The following is a 27,388-nucleotide window of genomic DNA, read 5'->3' as shown; positions in this document are numbered from 1 at the left end:
TTGGTGCATGTGGAAAATAATTACTTTGTTTATAGGCCAACTAGGTGCACGCAAACACTGTACATCAGGGTGGAATCCTGATGGCAGTATGACAGAGGTTTTGGAGATGTGTGCCAAACCTTGAACTCCACATGATAAACTGCATAATCTTAACTCAAAGAAGAGTACTAGTGTGCTCCAAACGCGCCTTTTATTTTAATTTGTTCGGCTGATTTACCTTCATTTCCAGCTCCAATCAGAGCCTCGCAACAGGACACTGGTTCACCATGACTTATTGATGAGACTTTTTCTATGTCATCTCCATTCATGCACAACCAATATATTTGATAAAAAATGTTTTACTCAAACACAAGGTTCCTCTCAATGTCGCTCTGACAAAGCAGCAGACTGATGGATTTAACGTTATAAATGTTCTCACTGGGAGCATGCCGCCGGACCCCCCCCAGTCTCACTACATGCTGTGTGAAGCACTGGAGGAGGTTAGGGTGTGTGTGTGCGTGCATGCGGCCCACCTGGAAGTCTCTGGCGGCGTACTTGTCGTAGTCCTTCTGCAGGGCCTGCAGGGAGGGGAACAGGGCCTCCACAGACTCCAGAAGCTCCATGACCCTCTTCACCTGCTGGAAGGCCAGCCGCTGCCTCTGCAGGTGCTCCCGGCAGCCCTGCCCCGGGCCCAGCGGGGCCGCCACATCAAGCGATGGGGACGGGCTGGCGCTGAAGCCCCACGGGTCCACCCCCACACGGCTGCCCTCCGAGGGGCCCGCGGCTGGAGAGCTGCCCGGCCAGGGTTCACTATCTGGGGAGGGGATGTCCTGACCGCCTCTCTCCACTAGTCCTGGTTCTTCTGCCCCGGCCTCCAGCTGTGTGCTACAGGGGCTGAGGCTGTGGTAGTCCACCTTGAAGTGCAGCACCTCCCTGATGATGTCGGGGATGGCCTGGCGGGCAGTGTAGAGGAAGAGATCCTGGTCGTGGACCGAGCGGTGGGCGTGCCAGGCCTGCAGCTCCAGCCACACCACCTCGTTGTTCTGGCCCATGAAGGCCGAGTTCTCCAGGCCGCGCTGCTCCTTCTCCTTCTTCTTGGACGACATGGAGGTGAGCTTGAGGAGCAGGCGCAGCGTCTCGAAGAACTTGAGGCGGTCGGCGGGGCAGTCGGAGCGCGAGGTCTGGCGGTGGGGCCGGGGGGCCAGGGCGTGGGGCATGCTGACAGGCAGCTGGCCCAGGCTCAGGTAGGGCTTCCTGGGGTCCATGCTGAGGGCTCCGAAGGGGCTGGGCCTGGACAGCGGGTCCAGCATGAAGGAGCCTTCGAAGGTCTTCTTGATGTCTCTGTCCGTGGAGCGCTTGGCGGAGCGCTGCTTCTTCCCCTGCTTGTAGCTGTGCTCCTCCGGGGGCTCCGACGGACGAGGGCTCTCCCTGTCCCGGGACCTCTGGGTTAAGGGGCTGGTGGGGTCTGGCTTGTCTGACCACACACACACACACACACACACACACACACAATTGAAAATGACCAAATACTTCACAATTTAGCGCACCTAGCACAATTAAAAACAAAGATAAGTGTTTTGTTTTGAGACTAAACAAATGCAGTTAGGGGCTGACTAACCTTCCTCTCCAAATCGTGACACATTTTGTATTTTGTTTGTTAATTCTACAACGCTACTGCAACAGCGCGGTTTCAAAAAAGCTCTGTTCGTGTCTTCCCTCCCCCTCCTACGCTCCCACCCCCCACCCCCCTTATCCTCCCCCTCCCTGCTCCTTTCCCTCCCTTCCCCCCCCCCCCCCCCCCCTCACCCTTGTTGGGGGAGCGTCCAGCCGAGCGGCCCTGGCTGTTCCTCTGGTGTTTCCCTGACATGCGCTTCATCTGCCGGGGGGTGCAGGGGGGGGAAGTGCTGTACAGGCCCTCCTCCTCAGCGTCCCAGGACTCGTCCTCCTCTGGGGCACCCCGGGGCCTGGCATCACCAGGGGGGCTCGCCTGCCTGGGGGGATGGGGAGGAGGAGGTTAGCTACAGCAGTGCTTCTCAAACTGGGGGCCGCAATGCTCTGGAGGACTAGCTGTTAGTCAGCAAGAGCCTCTCGAACATAAGGATAAGGAAAGAAGAATTTCACCATAGAAAGACGATATCGTTATAATAGGTGTGGGGATGTTTTCCAGTTCCAGAAGGCTGGGCTAGTGAACCGTTCAGGCAGGCCAGGAGGGCCCTGAGAGGATTCCCTCATCTCCGAGGGTTCAGCTATACTGCTCGTCTGTGGGCTTCTGTAAAGCCCTCTGTCACCACGCTTAGAAAATGCAAACAACAGTTAAGTAACGCTGAAGTGGGAGCTCATAGCGAGTGCCGGCCGGCTGAGAGAAAGTTTGGGCTTTTAGACGAAAGGGAAGGGGTTTGCTGGATGTATAACACAAGACAAAACAAGATCATCATCGCAAACCAGAATGCAGCACAATAATATATTTTACAATAATAATATGTTTTAGTAATTGTTGGATGTCAATATTGTGAATTTCCCACCCAGCCTTCAATCTCCGGGAGTCTGTCTGCTAGACTCTCAGCTGCGTGTGATTTGATAATCAAGATAAAACGACTTTTGTGCTGCATTCTGTTTCACAATGATACTGATGTGTCAAGGAGTCATCGGCGTTAAATAATCGCAAATACGAACCAAAATAATTGTGTCAGTATTAATAATAATTGTGTCAGTTTTAACAATAATTGTGCCAGTATTCATAATAACTGTGTCTCCCTTCAAGAGGTAACAAACTCACAGGTCATACTCCAGGTCAGCAGCCATACGGAAGCACCAAAGAGCGGCGGGTCAGAGGTCACGCCCCAGGGCTCTCTAACCTACGACCCCGGGCAGTTAGAGCTCATTATGCTGGACGTCTGCTGACGACTTCGCAGTCTCTGCAGCTGCTGACAACAGTTCTGTACAGCGCACCAGCAGCCACACGTGCGCACACAAACGTGCACACACACACACACACGTACAAACACACACACACCCACAATATATACCACAATATACCCACATACATGCTAAAAATTATCTCAACCCATTTAGACCTGAACCCTCATTGGTGTGCGTGAACGAGAGCTAGCAGTCAGGCTGGAGGATGATGGATATGAAAATAGATCTGGCGAGAGGTGAGATAGCAGCGACAGCAGGTCACCCACACACATCCTGGCCTCTATTCAGAGAGAGAAAGAGTGACTGTGGGTGACCTGGCCTCTATTCAGAGAGAGAGAGTGACTGTAGCTGACCTGGCCTCTATTCAGAGAGAGAGTGACTGTAGCTGACCTGGCCTCTATTCAGAGAGAGAGAGTGACTGTAGCTGACCTGGCCTCTATTCAGAGAGAGAGAGTGACTGTAGCTGACCTGGCCTCTATTCAGAGAGAGAATCCGAGAGAAGGGGGGTAGAGAGTGTTGATTTTCAAGTCTTTACTGGGCAGTCAGAACTGGCAGGTAGCAGCTACACCACCCTGGACATTAAGAAAACTGAAATCACACTGGTGCAGGACTCAGGAGAGAGAGACAGAGAAAGATACAGAGAGAAAGATGGACAGAGGGAGAGAGGGTAGAGAAAGAGAGAGGGGGGGAGACAAAGAGAGAGCAGAAACCAAGCTGTTGAAACACTTCCTTCAGAGTAAAAGGCGACCATAACACAAAGCAGCAGAGACAGGCGTGGCCACGCCTCTCCAGGTTGCGCTCTTTGTTCCGATAAGCTGCTCGGAGGAGAGTTTAACAGGATTAGAGGAGGAGGGGCTGACATGTCCATGAAAACAAAGGAAGAAGAGGGGAGAGAGGAAAAGAGGATAGGGCGAGAGAATGGAGTGTATGTGTGTGTGTGTGTGGGAGGGCAAGGTGTGTGTGTGGGAGGTCAGGGTGGGGATGTGTGTGAGGGCGAGAGAAAGGAGTGTGTGTGTGTGGGGGTGGAGGGCAAGGTGTGTGTGTGGGAGGTCAGGGTGGGGATGTGTGTGAGGGCGAGAGAAAGGAGTGTGTGTGTGTGTGTGTGTGGGAGGGCAAGGTGTGTGTGTGGGAGGTCAGGGTGGGGATGTGTGTGAGGGCGAGAGAAAGGAGTGTGTGTGTGTGGGGGTGGAGGGCAGGGTGGAGGGGGTACTGAATATCTTGATCCCTCCATCAATCAAGTGAAAGACATTCCACGTGTGTCTGTGCTGGTGTACAAGTGTTCGAGGACGTGTACAAGTGTGAAATTGTGACCATTTTGGTCGCATATCCTCCCAAAATTATGTCGGTGCGACCTCAAAATATATTTGAGAGAATTTGTGCCACCAAGTAAAAATGTTAATTTCAAGCCCTGTGATTGTGAACAAGTGTGCCTGAGTGGATGAGTCTGTGTGTGAACCAGTGTGTGAGTGTGTGTAGGAGTGTGTGTGATTATCTGCCTTACTAGATCACTTTCACAAGGAGCCTTAATCCCCCCTCCCCCTCGTAGCATTTCACTGGAGACAATGAGCACGAGCATCTACTGCCCATCTGCCCCCCCCCACCCCTGATCCCCCCCCACCCCTAAACCCCCCCCCCCACCCCTGATCCCCCCCCACCCCTAAACCCCCCCCCCACCCCCGACCCCCCCACCCCGTCACTGACAGTCACTCATTTCCTAAAGCACACACGCACACTCCACCCACTTACACAAACAGACCACATAATGCCGCCTCCCCGCCGTGCACACACACCCTAAAACACACACACACCCTAAAACACACACACACCCTAGAACACACACACGTACTCTGCCTCTCTCCCCTGGGACCCACTTTGGAGCTACAGACACCTGCTGCTGTTGGGCTGGAGACCCAGAAGACCCCAGATGCTGCAGCTACAACATCACAATGTAGAGAGACGAGGGGGAGCGGGAGGAAGAGAGGAGAGGGAGAAGATGAGAGGAGGAGCAGGAGGATCAGAAGGAGGATCAGAAGGAAGAGGGAAGAAGGAGAGGTGGGGGAAGATGAGAGGAGGAGCAGGAGGAGAGAAGAGGGAGGATCAGAAGGAAGAGAGGAGAAGGAGGGGGAGAAGGAGAGGGAAAGAGGAGAAGTAGAGGAAGATGAGAAGAGGAGCTGGAGGAGAAGGAGGGAGGAGAGGGAGGATCAGAAGAAAGAGGGGAGAAGAGGAGGGAGAAGAGGGAGGGAGGAGCAGGAGGAAGAGAGGGATAAGGAGAGGAGGGGGAGGATGAGCAAGGAGAGAGAGAGAGCATCAGGAGGGAGAGGACAGGAAGGAGGAACGGAGAAGAAAGATGCAGCTATGCCACCATGTGTAGAGAGCAGGAGGAAGATCTGTACTCCACCACCACTAAGCATTAAGGAGGAGAGGAAGAGAGGAGGAGGAGGGCACATTCCTGCCGCCTCCCTAATGAAGTGACCAACTTTTACAGAGAACAGGGATCTTTTCAGCACGCTGGTGTCATCGCAAGAACAAGTCGCACAAGTCCGCTTTGTGTGGCGCCGGCGGACGCTGCACTGGCAGAGTGAAACCGCTCCTGATTGGGTCAGTCAGCCTCCATCTGAGAGGGTTGCTACTGTAGGTCTGTTTACGTCAGAGTCCAGACAGAAACACTGTTGACTGTCCTACAACTGACATCAGCCTTAACCAGTAGTAGCCATATCGTTTTGCATATTAGCCAACGTAGCTCGATGCAAACTATTCCTCTCCATTGTTTTGTAGATGCGGTTGTGCTTGAGCATGCAAGGGTGTGTGTGTGCGTGTGTAGTACACGGGGTGTGGCCCTGGGCACAGTGAGGTGACTCAATCACTCAGGAATGGGACCGGAACCAGTGACATCATCACACTGCCCACTGTTTGTTTGGTTGCTATGAGACGCTTCTACGAAGCTCTGCTGGGCCCAAGGACAGTACAGGACACAGACACACCTTCCCAACTGACTGCCAATAAGAACCTCATGCCTGTGTGAGCTAGGGGGTCAGATGGCTGAGCGGTCAGGGAATCGGGCTATTAATCAGAAAGTTGCCGGTTCGATTCCCGGCCGTGCAAAATGACGTTGTGTCCTTAGGCAAGGCACTTCACCCTACTTGCCTTGAATATCCCTGTACTTACTGTAAGTCGCTCAGGATAAGAGCGTCTGCTAAATTACTAAATGTAAATGTAAACCATGAGTAGGCCATGTTCACCTCCCCCCCCCTCCCTCTCTCCCCCCTCCATCACCCCTTCACACATCCCTGCCTCCCCACGCTGACACCAGTTGAATTTCCCCTGCAGATGGCGTCTGGCTTCTCTCAATGGCTCATCTGACAGCCAACCAGCTCAGCAGCACAAGCTGCAGGGCTGCTGTGGCCCCTCCCCTCAGACAGGCGCTCTGAAGGGTAATAACCAGCCAGTGGGGCGGAAGACAGAGGGGCCGGGGGCGACCTTTGAACCCACAGCCATCATATCCATTGTGCCAGGCAGCAGCATTGTGAGGGAGGGGGCGGGGGGGCACGTGGCCGGGGGGCAGAGCTGAATGGCTGGTCACAGCTGCCGACTGAGCTTGCAGACACGGGGCTACACCACAGGAGCCCACGAGGGGGGGAGACGTGGGCAGGAACTCTTTCTTTTTGTCGGGGGGGGGGCTTTCCGAGCTAAATGAGTCATCCATGGTTCCCAAACCCGTTTATGAGAAAGCTGTGTTGTGTACCTGAGAGGGGAGGGAGGGGGGGGGATTCCGATAGCAGTTGCTAAAAGGAAATATGTTGCACAGTCGCTTGACACTTCAGTCAACAAGCTAACCACGGGTAAACAGAAAAGGAAGGAATATGCAGCCGGAAGCAAATTCAGCCACTCAGAATTTCCCAGAAGTGCAGAATAATAACCCTGAGGCCTGCTGTTTGTCAGTTGAAGCCTGTTTGAAACCTGTCTGTGAGAGAAATGGCCACAAGTCCTCGACCCTCAGCAATGATGACAGCAAAGATCAAACAACACGATCAATGTGGGAAAGAACATTTATCAATTACGTATTTTTATGAAATATATTTTACATCGATCAAAGTCCAGTTCCAAGCAACATAACATGAATCCTTCCAGAAACTGAGCTGTATCCTCATTAAAAATATCATCAATATTGTGATTTGCTCCAGTGGCATTGGGGGCAGAGACTGAACAGACATCAATCATTTCAGAGACTGGAACATAGTTTATTCTAGGTCATAGATAGCAGCTATCTAGCTAGCTGTGGCTTCAACATCAGTTATGTATGTAAACACTGACAACATTGAACAAAACGCAGATCAAGTTATGCAGAGAAAAGCTGTAATAACTCAACTACTAGTACAGCGTCCCATCACCTCACATTTAAATACAAAATGTCGAGCAAAAACACCGTCAATATGTGGTTCAGTAGTCTACTGTTCATGTTCAAGAAAATACTGTAGTTAAACTGAGATTTAAATACAATATCCAAAGCATGCAGGGTGTCTGTGCTGCTCTGTACTGCAGGGTGTCTGTGCTGCAGGGTGTCTGTGCTGCTCTGTGCTGCAGGGTGTCTGTGCTGCTCTGTGCTGCAGGGTGTCTGTGCTGCAGGGTGTCTGTGCTGCAGGGTGTCTGTGCTGCAGGGTGTCTGTGCTGCTCTGTGCTGCAGGATGTCTGTGCTGCAGGGTGTCTGCGCTGCAGGGTGCAGTGTTTGTGCTGCTCCTCGTGACCCAGCAGGGTGAAGGAGCAGCTCCTCGTGACCCAGCAGGGTGAAGGAGCAGCTCCTCGTGACCCAGCAGGGTGAAGGAGCAGCTCCTCGTGACCCAGCAGGGTGAGGGAGCAGCTCCTCGTGACCCAGCAGGGTGAAGGAGCAGCTCCTCGTGACCCAGCAGGGTGAAGGAGCAGCTCCTCATGACCCAGCAGGGTGAAGGAGCAGCTCCTCGTGACCCAGCAGGGTGAGGGAGCAGCTCCTCGTGACCCAGCAGGGTGAAGGAGCAGCTCCTCATGACCCAGCAGGGTGAAGGAGCCTGCTACTCCAGGGAGTGTGTGCCAGTCCGTCTGCCCTGGAACAGTGTAAACAGACAATAATAATGGACTGTGCAGCCATAGACCACTTCCTTCCAACAATATATGCACACAATCCACATGAAGGTGCAGTCGTTTCCCTCTCCCTCTCTGCCGCTCTCCCTCACTCTCAGAGAGGGGTGGAGAGATATATTCAGGAAGTGTTGCCAGGATTCCTGAGTGTCAGGGCATTAACGAGTTCTAGAACATCTAGCCACAGATGGCTTTTACAACCAGAATCCAGCAGATCTCCCACACACCACGCAGGAAGTCACACGGATCTTCTTCACACCACACAGGAAGTCCCGGCATCAGCAGTGTGGGAGTCTGCTAGAGGAACAACCAGGCCTCAGAATGAGGCCAGAGGCTGACAGACAGGCCTCAGAATGAGGCCAGAGGCTGACAGACAGACAGCCTAAAACGCTGCTCACAACAGATCTCTATGTGTCCGTCTCCTGCAGACATGAATACAGCGTGCTGTTCCACAACTGAGACATTCTGTACAGATGTGACCTGAACTTGGAAGAGCTTCGCACAATCATTTGCGTTGTTGGGTCTCCCTGCTTCCTGCAAAAGTACTTGGGAGGGGGAAGAAGGGGTTGTAGGTGGTCAAAATGCCATTCGACAACACGTAATTCTGTACTCTGCCTCAGTTTTCTACGTTTTCCTGCAGAACAGCGTCTGGAAGCACCCAGTGAGTTCCTGTATCTGAGCGAGGGGGTCCTCCAGTAAACTGACTCCAGTCTGCTGGTGATCTTGCAGGCAAACTGTAATAATCTCACTGCTTCCTGGAAAAACATGCACTCGACTGCAGCTCTTAGCTACCAGTGCCAATATATCCTATTGCATACTATTGCATAAGACCAACTATGCTAAGCATGGTGTAGCCTAATAAAAAGAAAATCTCCAATCAGAGAGTAATGCGGATGGCGGATGGACTGGAGTAATCCAAACTGGCTTTAGTCGAACCATGAAAACATGACGGGGAAGGGGGGGGGGGACTTGCGGGAGACAAAACATTGGATTCCAGAGAATCTGTCGCCACGAGTCAGGGGCAAACACGCGCAATGACGTCGTTAGGGTCAAGAAAGACGCGAGTGGCGTCAACATTAAATAACAAGCATTCCACAACAACATAATAAATGAACTGTAAGAAGCGCAAGAAAAACACGAATAAAAATAATTGTGCAAATACAAATAAAAAGTAAAGTTATTATTCAACAGGTGAGAATCCAGAAATACAGCAAACGGTACTTGCTAAACATAACAAAAACACAGGACACACCTTTACACAACTGCCCCACTTCTAATATGGAAAATGACACATTACACATTTAAAAGTTAGCAATCCTACACGCAGCAGTAGACACGTGAACAGCCCAGATGGATATCTTTGACAAAGGACTTGACTGCTCCGGCCGCTCCGATGTCAGCTAAGCACATTTGCGGTGTTTACATGAACAATCACAGCCTCCACGAAATTCGAGTAGCCACTACATTTCTGCCTTCGTACACCAACACCAATTTCAATCAGGGAGACTGTATAGTCGCAAAATAACCAGTGTGTGTCCAGAAGCTATCTGCAACTTATTATGCCTAGAAATGCAAAAAAATAGGTTTAGTTATAATAAACTAAACACATGCATTCTACAGGGGCCACACAATGCTCTACAACCTACGGATCTCTTATGGGTAGAAGTATGTTGCTAGCTAGGAAATCAATTATGACACTTCGGAAAACTGCAGACAATAACTCGAGTCGACGAAGCGCCCGACTATTCATTTAGCAGCTAACGTTCGCTAGCTAGCCGTAAACTGCTAGCTTTTTCACGTTGTGCAGACTTGGACAAGTTATAAAAATTACCTCTTTCACACGGCAGGCATTTCCTCCAATAGTCCAAAACTGAATAACAATTAGAAAACCTGTACAGACTTGCGTTTATAAGACGCTAATTATCTCATAAAAGTTTGCAACTTCAACGCTGCATATTTACAAGAACTGCAACTGCACGCGGACCACTTTGTGACAGGAAGATGACAGCCGGAGTTGCGCAGGCGCGCCCATTGGCCCACTTCATTTGTCACACGGAGCTCACAATGTGGCAAGCGCCAGATCCCGGCTGTGTAGTTCTCAATATTCCTCAAACTATCCTTTCGCATACCTGCTAGGATCGTCGTTAGGGTCCGGGGGTTCCATTGCAGGGGGAGGGCTCCTCGGTTCTACACGTGCATGGGCTCATCCATGTCCCGACAAATGTAGTAGCTGTTTGCACGTTTGCTGTTTGCAAAGGCGTCAAATTGGCGTCTTTTCAAAGCACTTTTTTTTATCCACCCGCAGAGTTAGGACTCGCCCGTTTGCGCGCTGTCGCCATCAGAAAAGCTCTTCTACGGCAACTCGTACGGTACAAGTTACGACACTGGCGATGATCTTCGTGCTGCCGTTTTTTTCGTTCTCACTGTCCTCGATTCTCGTCTCTTCTATGTAAATATAATTATTCAATTATTCAGTCACAAATAGTAGGCCTACTTACATACTTTTGAACGTTGACATGATATTTTAACATGAATATGATGCTTTTTCAAGCCTCACATTCTCAATCCGTGAAGCCAGAACATAACCGTTCTAGTTTTCATCTTATATCGATGTGCATGAACTCTTTCTAATAGATAGGAGTCTGGGTCATGACAGACATTACACTTAAACATACAATAGGTACGATTTTTTGTAGTAAAAGAAGCTCAGTCTTGTCCCCTCTAAACATGTTGTGTAATCTAACGAGGCCCTCTGAAAGGTGTTTAGCAACACAGACAGCTCAGTGCCAGTGGAACAAACATAATGTTTGGAGCTGTCGGCTACTTTCAGCCAATTATATTCCAACAATTCTTCTTCGAGCCAATCACCTTCGGCGAGGCGGGCCTCTCTCTTTCGACGATTTTGACAAGAATTCGGGGCTGTGTTTCTCATTTTTGGAAGTATTTTATGACGTTACCTACTGGAACTCAGAGCCACCTGCAGAATTAATGACAAGCGAAAACATTGAATAGTTGTGTTTTTAGAAACCCTATTCAACTGGGCATATATTTTTGACATGACAGTGACAGAGCAAATATATCAAGACAGCGAGGAGAGGTGGGGGGGTTGGGGGGGGGGGGGGTGTTACAGTGTAGGCCTATACGGTACCGGTTACCAAAAGGTGTTCTTTATGTCTTGCGGTTTTAAACACAAGGTGTCACTGAATCATCACAGTCCGATTCTCCCGCAATTGAAATGACATATACAGTAACCGACTCATATCTCTGACACTTCAACAAAGTTTTCAGTCTCTCTTTTAGATAATTTGACCCACCCGTCCCTCATTTGACTCTTCATCTGTCTGAATAAGTGAACAAGCTGCTGGTCCACAGCGCCACCTAGTGATTTCCTTCATGCATGACATCAACTCTTTCTGACTTAAAGGCAGGTTAAGTAAGTTTTTAAGCTAAAGATTTGGGCTTGAGTTGGAAATGATTCAAACCTAAATATCCCACCCCCTCACTTCAAAGCCACTCCCCCAAACACATGAACTGTAGTCAGACATCAGTAGCGGTTTTTGGCATGGGCGAAGCGGGCAGCCGCCCGGGGTGGAATGAAGAGGGGGGCGCCTAAACCTTGCCCAGGGCACCAAATGTGCTAGGACCGCCACTGACAGACATGTAGCCCATCCAGTCATTGCATTCAGTCCAAATGCCATGTAAGCACTGGGCGTGTTTATTACAGTCATGCAACGCCCACAGACATCAGATTTATTTTATTTAACTGTCAAACCTTTAGATTTATTGGTTGCTATCCGAACGTGAAGTTTATTTCAACAAATATGACAATAAGTGCTTCTCAACAACATTTCCCTGCTTTCAAACTGTCTAGGTTAAATTACCCCATGGTTAAAAGTCATGCTTAACTAACCAGTCCCAGTCTAGATTCAGCCAAATCTTTGCCCATGTGTTATTTTTAATTATTATAGTAAATCCTGGCTTTTTTGAGCTCTAATGGTCAAAACCTTGAAGACATAGGTGACGTTTAAGTCTTTTGAGTACTTTGACGTATGGCAGGGTTCGTACCACAGGGTCCACCGGGGTCCCACGTATCACAGGATCTGCGCCATGTTGAACATCCAGCTGGTCCGGTTATGCGCTGTAGAGTTTCTCGCCGTGCTCCTGGCTTCATCAAAGATCTGTGCCGTCTTTGACGTAAGCAAAAAATGGGGTGCTGGTTTCCTCATTTCGGATTGGTTTCAAACTCTGTAATACTAAATTATTATTGGCCTTGTTTATGTATCACTTTGAGTGCTTGAGAAAGCCCAAATATGAATATATACAGCCCAACAGGGCGGGATTTTACATTTTGTCATTTAGCAGACGCTCTTATCCAGAGCAATTTACAGTAAGTACAGGGACATTCCCCCGAGGCAAGTAGGGTGAAGTGCCTTGCCCAAAGACACAACATCAGTTGGCATGACCGGGAATCGAACTGGCAACCTTCGGATTACTAGCCCGATTCCCTCACCGCTCAGCCAACTGACTCCCAGGATGAGGCTGGCATGTATGAGTTTGGTTACACTTTAAACTGTTTACATCGATTACATTGTTTTGGAAATGAATAAAGAAATGTCTCTGACTGCCCACTCTGTCATGGAAGTTTAGAACTCATCCTGGTTAAAATAACAATTTTAAATGCATGTTGTATTCATTAATTTGTGCCTCAGTTTAACTACAATCTTTAATTTATTTTTAATTATTATTAAAAATTTTAAGCATACACAGTGAATTAATATTACCAAGGGTAATAAATTAGCAAGTAATATACTGTATATATTTATACTGTGGACAACATCCCAGCAGCTTGGAGGATGGAATGACCTACATGTCGTGGAATGTAACCCGACAGAACATGACAGTCACAGACACGCGGGCTGAATTAGAGAACAATAGAACTATTACGAGGTCAACATCATCTTTACTTCAACGGCTTGTTCTATAAAGCATTTCTTTTCCAGTTTACCATTAACATATTACTTTTTCAGGGTCTTCTTTGCCAATCCCAGTTTGCTGATGTTACACGTTGTGGAATAAGCATGTTAGTAACTTGGGGAGGCTTGCTGTGCAGGGACAGTCACAGAAGACCAAAGGGAATCCTGGGCCCTGAGGTGTTGTTCTCAAGTCACTATTGTCTTCTTCTCTATCTTCTCCGGTCCACAGACGTCCACAGCAGTGGGCCTGTGAAACCCACCCTAACCCCAATCTTGACCCGGAGTGCGAATCATTTATACCTAATGCATATACCAAGCAAACTAAACCTATTTTATGACAACTGAACGAGAGAACCATGTCCTTGTACTCAACTTCACTGCTCATCACTGATTTAACTTTCCATAAGAGAAAGGATCTTCCTGTTGTATCAGGATGTTTGCCATCCATCAAGAGCACATAGGCCTACTGTACATTAACCAGACCACATTAATCAACCCAGAGAACTGTCTGACCTCATCACTCCTGTCTCTGCTATCCTCGTCTTCCCTTACCCCAGGGCTTATCATTTAGCACACAACCTTGGACTGGCTCACAATTACTCTGGCCCTGCAAAGAATCTCAGATTCCCCACACACTGACCTTGAAATGTCACACCGGTTCAGACCAGGGCTATTTGGAGGCCTTTCTGACTAGCAGAGCATCTGGGGCAAGGAGACAACAGGGGACAGTTATGCTCACTCATGTCAGTCACTCTGCAGTCCTACTGCTGAGGAAACATGAGAGGCTTATTCAGGTAGAAAAGTAACCTTCTTGGGAAAGGTGTGGGATCATATTGTCAATATAGAACAATGCTTTAAAATGTAATAAGTTAGAGAATAGGTTGAGTGAGGTACCCTCACAGAATGAGTTATGTAGGGGAAGTTTATGATTACATCTTCACTCGTGATTAGTAAAAGAACATCACTGATATGTTTTACTTCCTGTTTTCCTGGTATCATACTACACTCTGACCTGCAAAACAAGAAATGTATCAAATAAAATGTGCCTTAATGGCAACCTCTGAACGGGGAAGTCAGAGGATAATAGCTACATTGACTGACAAAGGCACCCTGACGGCTATTCACAGACTAACAGGTTAATCTCTTTATCTTGAGAACATCGCCCCACCCTGAGCGGCTATCTGACGCGCAGATAGGCGTGGTGCGTCTACATTTAGATATAATAAAGGGCATTGGTGCAGTTCAGACTAGCTAAAGTCTGAGGTGAGGTGTGGTTTTGTTGTACTCCAGCGTTTGGTAATGACCTCACTTGTGCACCAAACCGAGCGAAACTAAACAGCTACACGCGAAGTGTTGCTTTCAGTTGAGGCAGTGAGAGAGAGAGAGATAGAGAGAGGAAGAGAGAAAAAGAGAAAGAGAGAAAGAGAGAAAGAGAGAAAGAGAAACCTGTGAAGGGCAAAGACGAATGTGTCGAAATAAATATTGGTCATAGGTCGCCTGATAAAATTGATTATCGATTTGAACTAACACAAGTTCACAGTGCACAGATAAGGGTTCGGGCTATAAAACACGCTATGGAAAATACCGTGACCGACATTGAAATGAAAGCCTGTCTGTCCCCGTTTGATTTTGTGATTTTGTATAGGAAGATAAAATATTATCGACAACAAGGTTCGCTTATTTTAATATATATTTTCACAGCATAATAGGACCTACTAGCCCTGTGCCACAGGCATAACATGAGGATTTTGTTTCACCGCATCCTATCTCGACCATTGTTGTTTTTGTATAGATAAAACAAGGCTTATTTAACAGCAGCTACCGCTTTCGATGACTTGGCTATAGAGGGCCGTCTGTTTCTATACCTGGGAGGAGAGAAGATGAAAACATACGTCACACATCCACCCTCGACTCGGCCGCCACATCACCCAGCCTGCTTCCAGAAGCAGGTTTGGTGAAAGTCAACCGAATACGGAGACCACCGAAGATAAACACCGCAAAAATAGACGATAATTATAACTTTGGTCGTCAACATTGACAGAATTGCGCTGGACAGAAGATTATAATCGTTGACGCCGGTGCAAATTTCAACATTGTAAAAATCGAGGGAGAACTGTTAAAATGTTACAGTCGTTAACCAGTAACTCGTGCGTTAGGTTGATCCAGAGTCACAAATCGACGTGGTATTTTTTGTTTTTAGTTCTAGGATACCTTCTGTATCTAATATTTGGCGCTGTTGTATTTTCCTCGGTGGAACTGCCGTATGAGGACCTGCTAAGACAGGAGCTTCGAAAAATAAAGAAGCAATTCCTCCAAGATAACGAATGTCTGTCGGAGGAACGCCTCGAGGAGTTTTTGGAGAAGGCACTGGAGGCTAGTAACTATGGAGTTTCCATCCTTCAAAATGCTTCGACAAACTGGAACTGGGACTTCACCTCTGCGCTGTTCTTCGCCAGCACCGTACTGTCCACCACAGGTGAGTGCCACTGCTGGACATTCACAACAAAAGGCTACCTGAACACAGCAGCCGCTCTCAGCCCGGAAGCCATGGGGGCAGTTTTTTCAAAATAGTGAAATTACGTCTCCCTGTCAGGCCTAGGCATGTGTTGAGGTGCTGCATGGTTATGGTTACTACTGTCTATTGTTTAAACGTTTGCCAAAGTGGTTCAGGTGTAATACAGGTTATCGCGCCAGGTGATATATAGGCCGCATTTTTTGATGCAGGTTGAGGCGACGCTGAAATGTATTCCTCCACGAAACAGTACCCACATGAGAGCAGGATACATGAGCTTTCTCAAAAAGCCTGACACGGGCATTATTTTATGGGCCAGGCGTTAAGTAAGGTTATGGAAACATGACGATGAAAACGTCATTTAAACATGAAAATCATACAAACACTGTCATTCAGCTTCACACCTTGCATCATCAGCTCTTGCTTCGAAAAACATTCATCCACTCACTTACGGTGAGTGAATGACAACCTGAGCATATTCATTAACCCGTTCTCTCAAACAACCACCCCAGTTCCTAGAAAACCTATGTGTTTCACTTTTTTTTTTAATTAGCGGATATTGCACAAAACGGTGGCCGAGCTTTTACAGTCAGACACGTGTAGTCTCGACAACTCACTTCGAATAAACAGTTTCGTTATAACCGCTCGGCTAGTGCGGAGTGAAGAAAACGACCTACCGCTGCCTCAGCTCTCCATGTTTAGATAACAGACCCCGGATAGAGGGCGAGGACGTGGGGCCCTGAACCCTAGATTATAGTTTTATCCTTTGTTGTCTAGACAACAGCTCACAGATAGCTGATGTCGCCCACCTGTCTCACAGTCATTTACGGTAATAACAGTGGGCCTGCGTGGGAGGGTGTCAACCTCGAGCATGGAATGCTTTCATTCAGGGGTGTGTCCTTGTTGACCGAGGCTATGTAGCAACTGCTTTATAACTCAATAGTACATGTTTTTATGGATGTGAAACAGAACTGAACTTTATTTATTCAACAAAAATAGAACAGAACTACAACCACAACAAATAGAACAGAACCGGAACAGTTAACATAGTAGTAAAGTTAAGATGCTGGTGTTCAAGGCTCTCTTAGTATTAGTAATGCATTTAGCATGTTCTTGCCAGAAACACAGGCATGTTGAACCTTCATGCTATAGGTCCACTTGTCCAAAACAGGCCACCTTGTGTTATTGACATGAAGGTCACCTGGGTGTGACAGTGCCCTGGAACAGACCTGTATCTGACAGGCTGCTGACATAGCTTGGCTGTTGCTAGTAGAACCACTGGCTCTCAGTTGTAGATGTTAAACACCAACAATGGAAGAATGATCGTGGATGTCTGAATTGCGTCACTGCTCCATCTGTGTATGTGGGTGTCTGTAGACAGGAAATGCCTCTCATATTTCACAATCTGGGTTCTGGAATTCTGTGTGTGTTGTGTGGGTACACGTATTTTAGGCTTTTATACAAATGTTGGTGTGGATAGGATATTCCACTCACATACCCGTATGTGTCTTTCTGTTCTAATCCTACTCTCTTTCCTCCTCATCATTTTTCTCCTCCTCCTTTTCTGTCCCCCATCTTTTTTCATCCTCTCTTCTCTCCTTCTCTCCTGTCTCTCCCCTTCTCTCATCTTCTCCCCTCCTCCTCTCCTCCTCCTGTCCTCCTCTCCCCTCCTTCTCTCTCCTCCTCCACTCCTCCTTTCCTCCATCTCTGTCTCCAGGTTACGGCCACACAGCTCCCTTGTCAGATGGAGGCAAGGCCTTCTGCATCGTCTATTCCGTGATCGGCATCCCCTTCACCCTCCTCTTCCTCACCGCCGTGGTGCAGAGGATCATGGTCTTCAGCACGCGCCGGCCCGTCATGTACGTGCACACTCGCTGGGGCGTGTCCAAGCCGCTGGTGGCCGTGGTGCACGCCACTCTCCTCGCCGTCCTGGCCGCCTCCTGCTTCTTCCTCATCCCGGCGGCCATTTTCTCTGCCCTGGAGGAGAACTGGAACTTCCTGGAGTCGTTCTACTTCTGCTTCATTTCGCTCAGCACCATAGGCCTGGGAGACTACGTTCCAGGAGAGGCCTTCAACCAGCGCTTCAGAGAGCTCTATAAAGTGGGGATCACTGGTGAGTCTGCATCACGACTGTCAGTTATCAGTGGTGTTGACGTACAGTATGTCAGGATCCAGTCATTCTTGAGGGATGGCTGGTATATCAGCAGAGTTTTAGAGAGCTCTCCCATCAACACATTTACTCATTAGGCAAAGTAGGCAAGCGCCTGGGGCCCCCAGCTGCCTGGGGCCCCAAGCTGCCTGCTGGGGCCCCCAGCTGCCTGGGGCCCCCAGCTGCCTGGGGCCCCCAGCTGCCTGGGGCCCCCAGCTGCCTGCTGGGGCCCCTTGAAAGACTCCATAAAAAATACTGTAGGTTCAATAATAACTATAATAATAATACTATTGATTAAAAGTCATAACCTCCCCCAAAAGTATCAACAAAAATCGCTGCTCGTTAGTGAGGAAAGGGCCAGTTCAAGTTGTGTGTAGCTGATTGGTTAAACTCACTCATCAGGTATGTAACAGGCCACCCGCATCAATGAATAGCTAGCTTTTTGTTGGCGTAGCTGGTAGTGCACGTGCCTGAGATGTTGGAGGTGGTGAGTTAAATGTAACGCCTGAGTGTAGGCGAATATCGGTATAATATTGAGTATTCTTCCGACAGGGGCACGGCCACGTCTGTTACTTAAGCACATCATTTTGTGTGGTTGTTGTCTGGTTGTTTAGATTATATGGATTGAAAAGGGTGAGCATAGGAGTTAAGGGGGCCCATGCCTGTCTTTGCCTGGGGCCCGAAATCACTAAAACCGCCCCTGACGAGGGGTCAGTGTAGTTGTGCTGCTTGTCATGATTGCTGTGGACAGCGATTACACACAGCAGTTAGCTTATTTCTGAAGCAAAGTAGCTCTTAGCACAATCAATTTAAGTTCTTTGATGAAGCTCTGTTTTTTTTAAATGGCGATCACAAATTCAGTTGGTCTCAGTTTGTCATGATAATCCCCCTAGCCCCTGACATCCGTGGAAGGGTTCAAGGCCAGTTCAGAAGTGGTGCTGCTCTGGAACAAATTCTCCTGGCCGGGAGATGGTTCTTTTTCTGTCAAACGCAAAGAACAAAGAACTGATTTGAGATTGGGCATCAGCTCCAAACCCTTCTAACTGCCTTGGTGGAAAAGGAGTGACACACTCACTCACACACACGCACTCACTCACACACGCACTCACTCACTCACTCACACACACACACACACACACACACACTCACACACACACACGCACTCACGCACACACACACTCACACACACACGCACACACACACACACTCACACACACACACACACACACACACTCACACACACACACACGCACTCACACACACACACACACACACACACACACACACACACACACACACACACACACACACACACACACACACACTAACTAAGATAAATTAACTGTGAAGTTACATATTTAAGTCAAGAGCCTCTGTGTCATTCTGGACAGCACCCTTTCATTTGCACCCCATATTCAAAACATCACCCGGACTGCATTCTTCCACCTCCGCAATATCTCCAGACTGCGCCCATCACTGACCCAGTCCAGCACCGAAATCCTGGTCCACTCATTTTTCACATCCCGCATCGACTACTGCAATGCCCTCCTCACCGGACTCCCCACCAAACTCATCAACAGACTGCAAATCATTCAGAACTCAGCCTCCCGGATCATCACCTGTACCAAATCATCGGACCACATCACTCCTGTACTCATCCAACTTCACTGGCTCCCTGTACAATACCGCATCGACTACAAAAACCTACTCCTCACCTATAAAGCTCTCCACAATCTAGCCCCCACTTACCTCTGCGACCTCCTTCACAAACATACTCCCTCCCGCACCCTCCGCTCATCCTTTTCTGGACTGCTAACCATTCCCACGTCACGCCTCAGTACCATGGGTGCCCGAGCCTTCAGCTGCTCAGCACCCAGGCTCTGGAACTCCCTTCCCCCACACATAAGACAATCAGACTCCATCACATCATTCAAGTCTCAACTCAAAACTCACCTGTTCAAACTGGCTTACTCTCTATAACTGGACCCTGTGCACTTCAATTGTTTTTATGTTGATGTTTTGTTTTAATGTTGTTCTTATCTTTCATGCTTCTATCTTTTATCCTGTATTCTTTATTGTAAGGTGACCTTGCGTGACGTGAAAGGCGCCTCCAAATAAAATGTATTATTATTATATTTAAGAAACTCAATGTTCAGTTAAAACCCTAACTGGTCCATTTCAAATGTAACACGGGAAGTGGGAAGTTACTGATGTAACACAGCTGCAGAGCCCTGTGAAGTAGAGCGCCTGGCTGTGTTCTGGCTGTGCTCTGTTCTGGCTGTGTTCTGGATGTGTTATGGATGTGCTCTGTGTTCTGGCTGTGTTCTGGATGTGTTCTGGATGTGTTATGGATGTGTTCTGGCTGTGTTCTGGATGGTGTTCTGGATGTGTGCTGGCTGTGTTCTGGATGTGTTCTGACTGTGTTCTGGCTGTGTTTTGGCTGTGTTCTGGATGTGTTCTGTCTGTGTTCTGGCTGTGTTTTGGCTGTGTTCTGGATGTGTTCTGGATGTGTTCTGGCTGTGCTCTGTGTTCTGGCTGTGTTCTGGAAGTGTTCTGGCTGTGCTCTGTGTTCTGGCTGTGTTCTGGCTGTGTTCTGGATGTGTTCTGGATGTGTTCTGGCTGTGCTCTGTCTGTGTTCTGGATGTGTTCTGGATGTGCTCTGTGTTCTGGCTGTGTTCTGGATATGTTCTGGATGTGTTCTGGCTGTGCTCTGTGTTCTGGATGTGTTCTGGAAGTGTTCTGGCTGTGCTCTGTGTTCTGGCTGTGCTCTGGCTGTGTTCTGGCTGTGCTCTGTGTTCTGGCTGTGTTCTGGATGTGTTCTGGATGTGTTCTGGCTGTGCTCTGTGTTCTGGCTGTGCTCTGTGTTCTGGCAGTGTTCTGGGGCACATCCTGACCCTCTGCCTGGCATGAGGCTCAGAATAGACAAGCAGGCAGATTTAATTTATTAGGGGCTTGCATATTTCATGTGAAATAGTCTCGGTGATTTTTGATGTCTGCTGGACCTAAAATACGAGCAGATGTCTTTTCTTAGGTCCCACATCTCTCCTCATTAGTGTGGTCCGTTCAGGACCTGACAGACCTGCATATGGGGCTGTGCAGGTCTGGCCAGACTGGCTGTGTTGATGCCAGTCTGGCTGCTGGAGATCTGTTTGCATCAACACTCTTGTCCTTTGTACGATCCTGTTTGTAAACTAATACTTTGATTGTCAAATATGTGGCTTGCTAACGCTTTCACAACATTAGCAAATTACTCTGGCAGGAATGCCTCATTCAGCAAAGATCCCTATTGATTCTTCTTGCTGGGTTTGGCTCTCTTTTACTCTCCCTAGTGGTGAGAAAGAGTCACTGCTATAGGCCTCAGACCCAGCTACAAAGACCATGCTAGTATGATAGCAATGCTAACTTAACACCTAGTTTAGTAGCTACCTACGTAGGCAGCTAGCTCCAGGTGGGTTGCACTGAGCTGAGAAGTTATGTTAGCCGCTAGGATAACTAATAATAATACATTTATTTATTTAAACAAAGCAACATGAAGGGGGTTTTGAACCTGCAACCATTTGATCAACAGTTAGTTGCTCTATACCACTGGCCTCTCCTCAGGCCCCTTAGCTCCAGACAAGCTGAATGGTCTGCTGGTGAGCTGCAGAACCTGTCTGCAGTCTTTGCCACCTCTCTCTCCCCATTATAGAGGAGATGCAGAGATCTACAGACACCTGCTCTCCCTGCATCCCTTCATCTCTCTCCTCTCTCTCGTTCCCGCTCTCTCTCTCTCTGTCACTCCCCCCTGCTCTCTCACTTTCCAACCACAAGTATTTCTTTTCTGCCTTAGCCTCTCTTTTACAACTTTCTCTGCCCCTCTGCTTTTTCTGACTTTCCTCCCCCCTCCCTCCTTCTCTCCCTTTTCCTCCTCGGAACAGTTACTTATTTTCCTGGTTCTAATTATGATGTTGCCGGTACTGTTGATCCTCTGTAACCTAATGATTTCTCTCTCTCTCTCTGTATGTCTACCTCCCTCCCTCCCCCGGCCTCCCCCTCCCTCCCCCAGTCTACCTCCTGCTGGGCCTCATCGTGATGCTGGTCGTCCTGGAGACGTTCTGCGAGCTGCAGCAGCTGAAGCAGCTGAGGCAGATGTTCTACCTGAAGAAGGAGAAGCCCCAGGACCGCCTGGCCATCCTGGAGCACGACCACCTCTCCTTCACCTCCGTCTCCCAGGGCTCCGCCCTGCGCTCCCACAAGCCCGACATCAACACTCCCGTCCTCACCTCGCCCTGCGACGACCCCATGATCGGCTAGGAGGAGGGATGGACGGATGGAGGGGTGGAGGAGGAGGCCTGACTGGAGGGGGAGGGAGGATGAACCTGGTGGGGAGGGAGGGGGGAGGGGGGGGCTGGAAGGGAGAACGTTTGACTGGGTAGGTGGGGAGGTTGTTCATGGGCATGGTGAAGTATAGCAGCATCAAGTCCATACACCTCAGTTGCAGCTAGTAGCTTACAGTACAGTAACCATTCCAACCCACTGTAAGATCTCTCACAGGATGCTGTTATCCTCATAGCCCCTAGGGGGCGCAAGTCACTTCTGTAATCACAACATTGCTACTGTCAGCTGTTTTGCTGCATAGGGGCGCGTGTGTTAAAATATAACAGGACGTAACCAACGCACATGTAGATGTTTCCTGTTTTAAGGGTCTTCTGTAAACAGCATCATGTAGCCTGCGGTAAGGAGCTCACAGCAGCCAACAGGTGGTAACAATAGCAGACCCATCTGTAGAGGAATCATGCATTTAAAAGTAACTAAACAACAACAACAGTTTCTTAGACCCCTATGATGAATTCTCATGCATGGCTCAATGCACAACTCAATAATCCTGGTCTTGATTCCAACAAATCTTTCCTCAAGTGTTATTTTGGATGATTTGGTGGTAAAGCTCAGCTATTTTAGTGGTAAAAAAAAAAGAGTTTGAAGACATTTGTGACGTGTGAGTGTCTATTCAAGGGACTCTTACTTTCCCCGGAAGCTTACCTTTTCACCCAGAAGCTTACCTTTTCACCCAGAAGCTTACCTTTTCACCCAGAAGCTTACCTTTTCACCCGGAAGCTTACCTTTTCACCCAGAAGCTTACCTTTTCACCCAGAAGCTTACCTTTTCACCCAGAAGCTTACCTTTTCACCCAGAAGCTTACCTTTTCACCCAGAAGCTTACCTTTTCACCCAGAAGCTTACCTTTTCACCCAGAAGCTTACCTTTTCACCCAGAAGCTTACCTTTTCACCCGGAAGCGGTTTTGTTTTGAGATAATCTCAAATCTTTGATCTAATCTAACATGATCAGACAGGTGAAAGCTTGTATTCCTCTATACAGGTAATGCCAACCCAGTCATGTCAAAATATGTGTTTTCTTAGACAACCAAAGGATTCAAGGAAAGAGGGATGCGATGAAGGGAGGAGGGATCAAGGAAAGGGCTGGCCCCTAGATTTGCATAATGAGCCAGTGTCAGGAGTCATATAGCAGGCGGTGCTACTCGGTCTTACAGAACAAGCGCCCAGCTGGATTGGTTTTGCACATTGTACCACACAAGCACAAAAACACGCAGGATATATGATATCTGGGGAGGGGGAAACACATCAATACAGACTAGACTCCTTGGTGCAAGACCAGCGATGAAATGATAGATCTATATTTCAAAAATGGAACTGAAACCATTTGTAACGTGTTTTGGACCGAAATAGCTCTATTTTTGGAAAATGCAGAAGGAGGGGATGTTTACAGATGTGTGATTGTAATTTATGGAGGTGCTGTTGTATGAGTAGCATGTTCTCTGGAAGACCAGAGGGACCCACCTCTGGCTGCTGCCGGTAGCAGCTCCAGCGAGGCCTCATGGTTTGCAAACAGACAGCTACATTACGTGATGGCCAGCAAGCAATGCAAGCTAATCTGAATTTATTTATTACGACTCATTCCATTTAGCAGGAAGTATGTTTGCTTGTAGCCTACATATTTGTCATTCCGTATTTGGAACACATCTTCGTGTATGTTGGAGTAGAATGTGTGTGAATCTATACTGTACAGAAATCTAGAATGTACAGAGTTCTAGAATGTTTCACCGTCGCACTGCGGAAGAGCTTCGAGGCTTTAACTCTTCTAGAAGGCACCTTGTTTTAACAGCGATGTTAACTACACAGCTGCGTTCATTACTTCTTGAAAAAACGAAATAAGGAGAAGTCTGTCATTTCATACTTGCCAAAAACTTGTTCTTCAAATTTACAGGCATGTTTTAATTGTTCCATAGATGTGTTGCACTGTTATCTTAGAGGCTTGTTGGAGAGTGATGTGCCTCATGGTGCCTCTGAGCTGCACCAGCCGTCTGCTGTCAGCTGTGGTTCTGTGTTTTTACTTGTGTTTTAGTCCCTGTTAGTCCCGGTGTGTTCAAAACTTCATCCTTAAAACTTGAAAATCCTATGTAGTTTGGTGCATTTTTTTGAAATGGAAAATGCTTGGTAACACTTTATTTACAGTCCATCTGTGTATAGTACTTGCAAAATAGATTATTGAATAACCATGATCAAATGTTGCTTTTAAATAGCCTATACATAACCAGTTTATCAGCATAGATGCACTTGCTATTCTTCTATCTATTTGATAATTTGAGAATGTTTTGTTGATCTACAGATATTCTGTCTACATTAAGAACTATACAGGCTAACTTATGTGGTACCAACGCTTTTTCTCTCTCTGTCATATTTTTTGCATTTAGCAGTGGTGTATTGTGCAAAACATACCGTAGCTAGCTTTAACACATTGCCAGCTTAACATAACAGACAGCTAGCTTTAACAGATGGCTATCTTAAATATATAGCTAGCTTTGAGAACTTGCTTTACAGTAACAGATAGCTAGCTTCATTCTGTAGTCTGCAGGCCCAGGCCTCGCAGCAGGGTTCATGTGAAGTTCATTCCTGTGTGAAGGTGTGAGGTGTACATGTGATCTGTGAAGCTTCCTAGTGTCTACAAAATAAAATTCTGCTGTAGTACGAGTGACGCTGTTTCTGTTGAGCTACTGCCTTTTATCTTCTCTTCCTCTCCTCTCTCCTCTCAGTTTTCTCCAGCTTTCTCAGTCACTGATAAACACCTCTTATTCTATCCCTTTACTTCTCGTTACCTCTCTTTCTTCCTTCTCGATTATGCTGTCTCTTTGATGGGCACGCTTCTCACCTCTCTCCCAGACACCATTTCTGTCTTTGTCTCATCTCTCTCACTCTCCCTCTCTTATCTCTCTCTCTCCCTCCCCCCCTCTCTCTCTCTCTCTCTCTCTCTCTCTCTCTCTCTCTCTCTCTCTCTCTCTCTCTATCTATCTATCTCTTTCTCTCTGTTCCTGGAACTGATTATCTGAAAAGCTGTAAGCCCAGGCTGGAGTACAGAACCGTATAACAACACATCATGTTTACTGTAACTACCTGCAGTATCCTTGTCATCTTTTCATCCATCACTCCTTCCTCTCTCATCTCTTTCTCTGTCATCTCCCCTCCTGGTGGGGTGGTTCCTGGTGTGATGATCCTGACTATCTGACTATATTCCAGATGCTTCCTGTGACTGCTGCCTCTTCATCTGACACCCTCCCACCCAAGAGAACGACACATGATAGACAGACAGACAGACAGACAGATAGATAGATAGATAGATAGATAGACATAGATTCATAGATGGATAGATGACATGAGAGAATGAAAGAGGGAGGCAAGGAGAGAGTGAGAAAAGGATAGAGGGGAATGTGATAAGGGAGGAGAGGGAAAGATAGAGTTAGAGAAAACAAGAGGCAGGGAAAACGAGAAAGGGAAACGGAAGGTGAAATGTGAAAGAGTGAATGATGTTATGAAACAAATGCATGTCTGCAGGAAGGAGACAAATGCAACATGACTCCAGGTACCAGTCCTGAGAGAGAAAGAGGGGGAGAGAGAGAGGGGGAGAGAGAGAGAGGGAGAGAGAGGGGGAGAGAGAAAGAGGGAAAGGGTGAGAGGGAGAGAGAGAGAAAGAGGGAGAGAGAGAGAAAGATAGAGAGAGAGAGAGAGAGAGAAAGAAAGAGGGAGAGAGAGAGAGAGAGAGGGGGAGAGAGAGAGAGAAAGAGGGAAAGGGAAAGAGAGAGAGAGGGGGGGGGGAAAGAGAGAGAAAGAGGGAAAGGGAGAGAGAGAGGGGGGGAGAGAGAGAGAGAAAGAGGGAAAGGGAGAGAGAGAGAGAGATAGAGGGGGGGAGAGAGAGAGAGGGGGAGAGAGAGAGAAAAAGAGGGAAAGGGAGAGAGAGCAGTGGTGAGACGTGGCCCAGAAAGAAGAGAAGGAGGAGGAGAGGAGCAGATGGAAACGCTTGCTTTGATCTTTGCGGCCCTTGAAGTGACGTCTCCTCCGACAGGACGGGCAGGGTTAACATCCTCGTCTTCTGGGGCTCACAGGGAGGGGGCTGTGTGAGAGACCCTTTGTCTCTTAGGACTGATGAGGCTGGTCAAACACAGGCCGAATGAAACAGCATGATTAAAGACAGACATGATTAAGGCATTCTTAAGAGAACATGAGAGGTTGGGATTTACACTTCAGACTAAGGGTCTGTTGTGTGTGTGTGTGTGTGTGTGAACTGTATATATGAGAGAGTTTTAGTGTGTTTGTACATGTTTTTATGTGTGTCTGTGTTAGGGAGTGTCAGTGTGGTGTGTAAACATGTGTGCTCGAGAGAGTGTTAGTGTGTGTGTACAAATCTATAAATGTGTGTGTGAGAGTGTGTGAATGAGAGAGTGTTAACGTGTCTGTGTGCGTGTCTGTATAAATCTGCATGTGTGTGTGTGTGCATCCCACAGTTTGAAGATGAAAGGCTGAAGTGCAGAGAGGAGTCAAGGGGCTTTTCTTGTAACTAAGTCTGGGGAGCTGCTGTGGCTCCTGGTGCGGTGGGGACAAGACTGGTTCTGATGTGTGTCTCTGACTGAGCGGAATAATGGTGTGTGTGTGTGTGTGTGTGTGTGTGTGACTGAGCCGAGTAATGGGCTGTGTTTTGTGTTCATGATCAAGCAGAACTGTGGTGTGGTGTTGAGTGCCTGTGACACGGGTGTGTACTGCGGTGTGGGGTCAGGACCGAGAACTGGAATGATGTTGTGTGTGGGTGTGCTTTGGTGCGGGTGTGTGCACGTGTGTTTGAGGTGTGTATGTACAGTGTGTGTGTGTGTGCTTGTGTGTGCATGCCTCCGCTGACAGCTCTGAGTGTTCCAGCCAGCGATGTCATCTTTCTAACAGCAGAGTAATAGTCTCTGGCACCCTGGCTCCTCTCATTCCAGCGTCATGCATCAACATCACCAGTCCTGGGATCAGGCTGCGCTCACATGAAGGGACGACAGCTCCTGGCTCAGCTTCCATCAGATGTCTCTCTTCCTCTCTCTCTTTCTGTCTATCTCTCTCTTCATCTCTCTTTCTCTCGATCTAGCACTCTCTCTTCATCTCTCTCTCTCTCTTTCTCTCTATTTCAGAAAGAGAGAGAGTAGGCGTTTTGGGGTGGGGTCGCTCGATGCAAGAGCAGTGTTGCAGGGGCTGGTTGCAAATTGAGTTCTCGTATTGTAAGCTGGAGGGAAATATGGAGGAGTTTGTTGAGGTGTGGGGGGTGAGGGGTGCCTTGTGCACGGTGGATGGGGAGGGGGGTTTACAGCTGAAGTTCTGCATAGGAGGGTTTTTTATTTTAATTTTTGTTTTGCTTTGTTTTAGTTTGATTGGAAAGGAACATTTTTG

At 48.0% G+C, this 27,388-nt stretch overlaps 2 protein-coding genes across 4 annotated transcripts in view; one reads left to right on the top strand and one right to left on the bottom strand.

Annotated features, from left to right (window-relative positions):
- Positions 1 to 10,433, bottom strand: part of map3k4 (mitogen-activated protein kinase kinase kinase 4) — a 33,856-nt gene extending 23,423 nt beyond the window's left edge. Inside the window, exons 1-3 of one of the 3 annotated variants that reach the window (XM_062463018.1) lie at positions 10,137 to 10,433; positions 1,786 to 1,970; positions 513 to 1,453 (exon numbers count right to left, since the gene is read on the bottom strand). In XM_062463018.1, coding sequence (XP_062319002.1) covers positions 513 to 1,453; positions 1,786 to 1,970; positions 10,137 to 10,171 — 1,161 coding nt within the window. In that variant the 5' untranslated portion in view covers positions 10,172 to 10,433. Of the gene's footprint in view, positions 1 to 512; positions 1,454 to 1,785; positions 1,971 to 9,838; positions 9,997 to 10,136 lie in introns of those variants that run through there. The other 2 variants (XM_062463017.1, XM_062463019.1) reach the window with 2 other exon arrangements.
- Positions 10,434 to 14,248: 3,815 nt separating this feature from the next.
- Positions 14,249 to 21,983, top strand: kcnk1b (potassium channel, subfamily K, member 1b). The gene is made up of 3 exons (XM_062464564.1): positions 14,249 to 15,456; positions 17,210 to 17,605; positions 21,687 to 21,983. The coding sequence occupies exons 1-3, from the start codon at positions 15,102 to 15,104 to the stop codon at positions 21,932 to 21,934; spliced, it is 999 nt and encodes a 332-aa protein (XP_062320548.1). The 5' UTR covers positions 14,249 to 15,101; the 3' UTR covers positions 21,935 to 21,983.
- The last annotated feature ends 5,405 nt before the right edge of the window (positions 21,984 to 27,388 follow it).

This window comes from Osmerus eperlanus, chromosome 6 (assembly GCF_963692335.1).
Source record: "Osmerus eperlanus chromosome 6, fOsmEpe2.1, whole genome shotgun sequence".
Taxonomy (NCBI): Eukaryota; Metazoa; Chordata; class Actinopteri; order Osmeriformes; family Osmeridae; genus Osmerus; species Osmerus eperlanus.
This window is presented reverse-complemented; position numbering and strand designations above follow the sequence as displayed.

What these genes read in the sequence shown, in the direction of transcription:
- kcnk1b (XM_062464564.1), top strand. Translation starts at nt 15,102, where the DNA reads ATGTTACAGTCGTTAACCAGTAACTCGTGCGTTAGGTTGATCCAGAGT. An exon ending in CACCGTACTGTCCACCACAG is followed by an intron (nt 15,457 to 17,209) that starts GTGAGTGCCACT and finishes CTCTGTCTCCAG; the next exon opens with GTTACGGCCACACAGCTCCC. An exon ending in CTATAAAGTGGGGATCACTG is followed by an intron (nt 17,606 to 21,686) that starts GTGAGTCTGCAT and finishes TCCCTCCCCCAG; the next exon opens with TCTACCTCCTGCTGGGCCTC.